The 7,500-nt window shown below is 53.0% G+C and overlaps 2 protein-coding genes across 2 annotated transcripts in view; both read left to right on the top strand.

The window, feature by feature from the left end:
• The window catches only part of LOC116938057 (thioredoxin-related transmembrane protein 2-like), a 56,096-nt gene extending 48,602 nt beyond the window's left edge, over nt 1-7,494 (top strand). The window contains exon 8 of the mRNA XM_076057033.1: nt 7,038-7,494. Coding sequence (XP_075913148.1) covers nt 7,038-7,205 — 168 coding nt within the window. The 3' untranslated portion in view covers nt 7,206-7,494. The remainder of the gene's footprint in view (nt 1-7,037) is intronic.
• The window catches only part of LOC142907476 (uncharacterized), a 478,656-nt gene that overhangs the window by 116,642 nt on the left and 354,514 nt on the right, over nt 1-7,500 (top strand). The gene's annotated exons all lie outside the window — the stretch shown is intronic.

The raw sequence follows: 7,500 nt of genomic DNA, 5'->3' as shown, positions 1-7,500 counted from the left end.
CTCACTCATACACTCACCACTCACTCACCACTCACTCACCACTCACTCACCACTCACTCACCACTCACCACTCACTCACTCACCACTCACTCATACACTCACTCATACACTCACTCACCACTCACTCACCACTCACTCACCACTCACTCACCACTCACTCATACACTCACTCATACACTCACTCACTCATACACTCACTCATACACTCACTCACCACTCACTCACCACTCACTCACCACTCACTCACCACTCACTCACCACTCACTCACCACTCACTCACCACTCACTCACCACTCACTCACTCATACACTCACCACTCACTCACCACTCACTCACCACTCACTCACCACTCACTCACCACTCACTCACCACTCACTCACCACTCACTCATACACTCACTCACCACTCACTCACCACTCACTCACCACTCACTCACTCATACACTCACCACTCACTCACCACTCACTCACCACTCACTCACTCATACACTCACCACTCACTCACCACTCACTCACCACTCACTCACTCACCACTCACTCACTCATACACTCACCACTCACTCACTCATACACTCACCACTCACTCACTCATGCACTCACCACTCACTCATACACTCACTCACCACTCACTCACTCACTCATACACTCACCACTCACTCACTCATACACTCACCACTCACTCACTCATACACTCACCACTCACTCACTCATGCACTCACCACTCACTCACCACTCACTCACCACTCACTCACCACTCACTCACCACTCACTCACCACTCACTCACTCATACACTCACCACTCACTCACCACTCACTCACCACTCACTCACCACTCACTCACCACTCACTCACCACTCACTCACCACTCACTCACTCACTCACCCACTCACCACTCACTCACTCATACACTCACCACTCACTCACCACTCACTCACCACTCACTCACCACTCACTCACCACTCACTCACTCATACACTCACTCATACACTCACTCACTCATACACTCACTCACACACTCACTCATACACTCACTCACACACTCACCACTCACTCATACACTCACTCACCACTCACTCACCACTCACTCATACACTCACTCACCACTCACTCACCACTCACTCACCACTCACTCACTCATACACTCACCACTCACTCACCACTCACTCACTCAGCCACTCACTCACCACTCACTCACTCATACACTCACCACTCACTCACTCACTCACCACTCACTCACCACTCACTCACTCATACACTCACCACTCACTCACCACTCACTCATACACTCACTCATACACTCACTCACCCACTCACTCACTCATACACTCACCACTCACTCACCACTCACTCACTCATACACTCACTCACCACTCACTCACTCATACACTCACTCACTCACCCACTCACTCACTCAGCCACTCACTCAGCCACTCACTCACTCACCCACTCACTCACTCACTCACCCACTCACTCACTCACTCACCCACTCACTCACTCAGCCACTCACTCAGCCACTCACTCACTCACTCATACACTCACTCACCCACTCACTCACCACTCACTCACCACTCACTCACTCATACACTCACTCATACACTCACTCACCACTCACTCACCACTCACTCACTCATACACTCACCACTCACTCACCACTCACTCACCACTCACTCACCACTCACTCACCACTCACTCACCACTCACTCACTCATACACTCACCACTCACTCACCACTCACTCACCACTCACTCACCACTCACCACTCACTCACCACTCACTCACCACTCACTCACCACTCACCACTCACTCACCACTCACTCACCACTCACTCACCACTCACTCACCACTCACTCACCCACTCACTCACCACTCACTCACCACTCACTCACCACTCACCACTCACTCACCACTCACTCACCACTCACTCACCACTCACTCACCACTCACCACTCACTCACCACTCACTCACCACTCACTCACCACTCACTCACCACTCACTCACCCACTCACTCACCACTCACTCACCACTCACTCACCACTCACCACTCACTCACCACTCACTCACCACTCACTCACCACTCACTCACCACTCACCACTCACTCACCACTCACTCACCACTCACTCACCACTCACTCACCACTCACTCACCCACTCACTCACCACTCACTCACTCATACACTCACCACTCACTCACCACTCACTCACCACTCACTCACCACTCACTCACCACTCACTCACCCACTCACTCACTCAGCCACTCACTCACTCACCCACTCACTCACTCACTCAGCCACTCACTCAGCCACTCACTCACCACTCACTCACCACTCACTCACCACTCACTCACCACTCACTCACTCATACACTCACCACTCACTCACACACTCACTCACCACTCACTCACCCACTCACTCATACACTCACCACTCACTCACCACTCACTCACTCATACACTCACCACTCACCACTCACTCATACACTCACTCATACACTCACTCACTCATACACTCACCACTCACTCACCACTCACTCACCACTCACTCATACACTCACTCACCACTCACTCACTCATACACTCACCACTCACTCATACACTCACTCACCACTCACTCACTCATACACTCACCACTCACTCACCACTCACTCACCACTCACTCACCACTCACCCACTCACCACTCACTCACCACTCACTCACCACTCACTCACCACTCACTCATACACTCACTCACCACTCACTCACCACTCACTCACCACTCACTCACCACTCACCACTCACTCACCACTCACTCACCACTCACTCACCACTCACTCACCACTCACTCACCACTCATTCACCACTCACTCACCACTCACTCACCACTCACTCACCACTCACTCATACACTCACTCACCACTCACTCACTCATACACTCACCACTCACTCATACACTCACTCACCACTCACTCACTCATACACTCACCACTCACTCACCACTCACTCACCACTCACTCACCACTCACCCACTCACCACTCACTCACCACTCACTCACACTCACTCACCACTCACTCATACACTCACTCACCACTCACTCACCACTCACTCACCACTCACCCACTCACCACTCACTCACCACTCACTCACCACTCACTCACCACTCACTCACCACTCACTCACTCATACACTCACCACTCACTCACTCATGCACTCACCATTCACCACTCACTCACTACTCACCACCACTCACTCACCACTCACTCACCACTCACTCACCACTCACTCACCACTCACCCACTCACCACTCACTCACCACTCACTCACCACTCACTCACCACTCACTCACCACTCACTCATACACTCACTCACCACTCACTCACTCATACACTCACCACTCACTCATACACTCACTCACCACTCACTCACTCATACACTCACCACTCACTCACCACTCACTCACCACTCACTCACCACTCACCCACTCACCACTCACTCACCACTCACTCACCACTCACTCATACACTCACTCACCACTCACTCACCACTCACTCACCACTCACCCACTCACCACTCACTCACCACTCACTCACCACTCACTCACCACTCACTCACCACTCACTCACTCATACACTCACCACTCACTCACTCATGCACTCACCATTCACCACTCACTCACTACTCACCACCACTCACTCACCACTCACTCACCACTCACTCACCACTCACTCACCACTCACTCACCACTCACTCACCACTCACTCACCCACTCACTCACCACTCACTCACCACTCACTCACCACTCACCACTCACTCATACACTCACTCATACACTCACTCACTCACCACTCACTCACCACTCACTCACCACTCACTCACCACTCACTCACCACTCACTCATACACTCACTCATACACTCACTCACTCATACACTCACTCACCACTCACTCACCACTCACTCACCACTCACTCACCACTCACTCACTCATACACTCACCACTCACTCACCACTCACTCACCACTCACTCACCACTCACTCACCACTCACTCACTCAGCCACTCACTCACTCACCCACTCACTCACTCACTCAGCCACTCACTCAGCCACTCACTCACCACTCACTCACCACTCACTCACCACTCACTCACCACTCACTCACTCATACACTCACCACTCACTCACACACTCACTCACCACTCACTCACCCACTCACTCATACACTCACCACTCACTCACCACTCACTCACTCATACACTCACCACTCACCACTCACTCATACACTCACTCATACACTCACTCACTCATACACTCACCACTCACTCACCACTCACTCACCACTCACTCATACACTCACTCACCACTCACTCACTCATACACTCACCACTCACTCATACACTCACTCACCACTCACTCACTCATACACTCACCACTCACTCACCACTCACTCACCACTCACTCACCACTCACTCACCACTCACTCACCACTCACTCACCACTCACTCACCACTCACCACTCACTCACCACTCACTCACCACTCACTCACCACTCATTCACCACTCACTCACCACTCACTCACCACTCACTCACCACTCACTCATACACTCACTCACCACTCACTCACTCATACACTCACCACTCACTCATACACTCACTCACCACTCACTCACTCATACACTCACCACTCACTCACCACTCACTCACCACTCACTCACCACTCACCCACTCACCACTCACTCACCACTCACTCACCACTCACTCACCACTCACTCACCACTCACTCACCACTCACTCACCACTCACTCACTCACCACTCACTCACCACTCACTCACCACTCACTCACCACTCACTCACCACTCACTCACTCATACACTCACCACTCACTCACTCATGCACTCACCATTCACCACTCACTCACTACTCACCACCACTCACTCACCACTCACTCACCACTCACTCACCACTCACTCACCACTCACCCACTCACCACTCACTCACCACTCACTCACCACTCACTCACCACTCACTCACCACTCACTCATACACTCACTCACCACTCACTCACTCATACACTCACCACTCACTCATACACTCACTCACCACTCACTCACTCATACACTCACCACTCACTCACCACTCACTCACCACTCACTCACCACTCACCCACTCACCACTCACTCACCACTCACTCACCACTCACTCATACACTCACTCACCACTCACTCACCACTCACTCACCACTCACCCACTCACCACTCACTCACCACTCACTCACCACTCACTCACCACTCACTCACCACTCACTCACTCATACACTCACCACTCACTCACTCATGCACTCACCATTCACCACTCACTCACTACTCACCACCTCACTCACCACTCACTCACCACTCACTCACCACTCACTCACCACTCACTCACCACTCACTCACCACTCACTCACCACTCACTCACCACTCACCACTCACTCATACACTCACTCATACACTCACTCACTCACCACTCACTCACCACTCACTCACCACTCACTCACCACTCACTCACCACTCACTCATACACTCACTCATACACTCACTCACTCATACACTCACTCACCACTCACTCACCACTCACTCACCACTCACTCACCACTCACTCACCACTCACTCATACACTCACTCATACACTCACTCACTCACCACTCACTCACCACTCACTCACCACTCACTCACCACTCACTCACCACTCACTCACTCATACACTCACTCACCACTCACTCACCACTCACTCACCACTCACTCACCACTCACTCACCACTCACTCATACACTCACTCATACACTCACTCACTCATACACTCACTCACCACTCACTCACCACTCACTCACCACTCACTCACCACTCACTCATACACTCACTCATACACTCACCACTCACTCACCACTCACTCACCACTCACTCACCACTCACTCACCACTCACTCACCCACTCACTCACCCACTCACTCACTCAGCCACTCACTCACTCAGCCACTCACTCACTCACCCACTCACTCACTCTTACACTCACTCACCACTCACTCACCACTCACTCACTCATACACTCACTCACCACTCACTCACCACTCACTCACTCACTCACCACTCACTCACCACTCACTCACTCACCACTCACTCACCACTCACTCACGCATACACTCACCACCCACTCATACACTCACTCACCCACCCACCCACTCACCCACCCACCCACTCACCCACTCACTCACTCACTCACCCACTCACTCACCCACCCACCCACTAACTCACTCACTCACCCACTCACTCACTCACCCACCCACTCACTCACTCACTCACCCACTCACTCACTCACCCACTCACTCACCCACTCACCCACTCACTCACCCACTCACTCACCCACCCACTCACTCACCCACTCACTCACTCACTCACCCACTCACTCACTCAGCCACTCACTCAGCCACTCACTCACTCACCCACTCACTCACTCACTCATACACTCACTCATACACTCACTCACTCATACACTCACTCACTCACTCATACACTTACTCACTCATACACTCACTCACTCTTACACTCACTCATACACTCACTCACTCATACACTCACTCACCCACCCACCCATTCACCCACTCACTCACTCACCCACTCACTCACTCACTCACCCACTCACTCACCCACCCACTCACTCACTCAATCACCCACCCACCCACCCACTCACTCACTCAATCACCCACCCACCCACTCACCCACTCACCCACTCACCCATCCACCCACTCACCCACCCACCCACTCACCCACCCACCCACTCACCCACTCACCCACTCACCCATCCACCCACTCACCCATCCACCCACTCACCCACCCACCCACTCACCCACTCACTCATCCACTCACCCACTCACTCACTCATCCACTCACCCACCCACCCACTCACTGCCTCCCCTCCCCCCATGCCCCTCCCCCTCTTGCCCCTCCCCCTCACGCCACGCCCCCTCCCTTCCTCATGCCCCTCCCCCCTCATGCCCCGCCCCCTCCCCCAATGCCCCGCCCCCTCTAACAGGAGAACGTCATCCGTGAGTTCAACCTGAACGAGATTTACGCAGAAGGTAGCAGCAGGAAGAAGAGGAAGGAGGTGAAGGAGGTGAAGAAGGAGGAGGTGAAGGAGGTGGTGAAGGAGGAGGTGAAGGAGGAGGAGGGGAGCGTTGCGGAGACCAAGAAAAATAAATGAGTCAACTTTTTTTTTTTGGTTGCACGCAACCCCGGATTGCACGCAATCCAGATTGCACGCAACCCGGATTGCACGCAACTCGGATTGCACGCAACCCGGATTGCACGCAATCCGGATTGCACGCAACCTGGATTGCACGCAACCCGGATTGCACGCAATCCAGATTGCGTGCAATCCGGGTTGCATGCGACCGAGGTAGGCTGCAACTCATTCAATTGCATGCAACTCGCAGCGAGGGAGAAAGTTGCCCGCAACTGCTTAGGCAACCAGTTGCACTCCAGATGGGAGTGCACGC

Source organism: Petromyzon marinus, chromosome 79, assembly GCF_048934315.1.
Source record: "Petromyzon marinus isolate PM22_M1 ecotype Great Lakes invasive population chromosome 79, UKy_Petmar_22M1.pri1.0, whole genome shotgun sequence".
In the NCBI taxonomy this organism is placed as follows: Eukaryota; Metazoa; Chordata; class Hyperoartia; order Petromyzontiformes; family Petromyzontidae; genus Petromyzon; species Petromyzon marinus.
The sequence above is the reverse complement of the archived record's forward strand: the minus strand, read 5'-3'. Positions and strand labels throughout refer to the sequence as shown.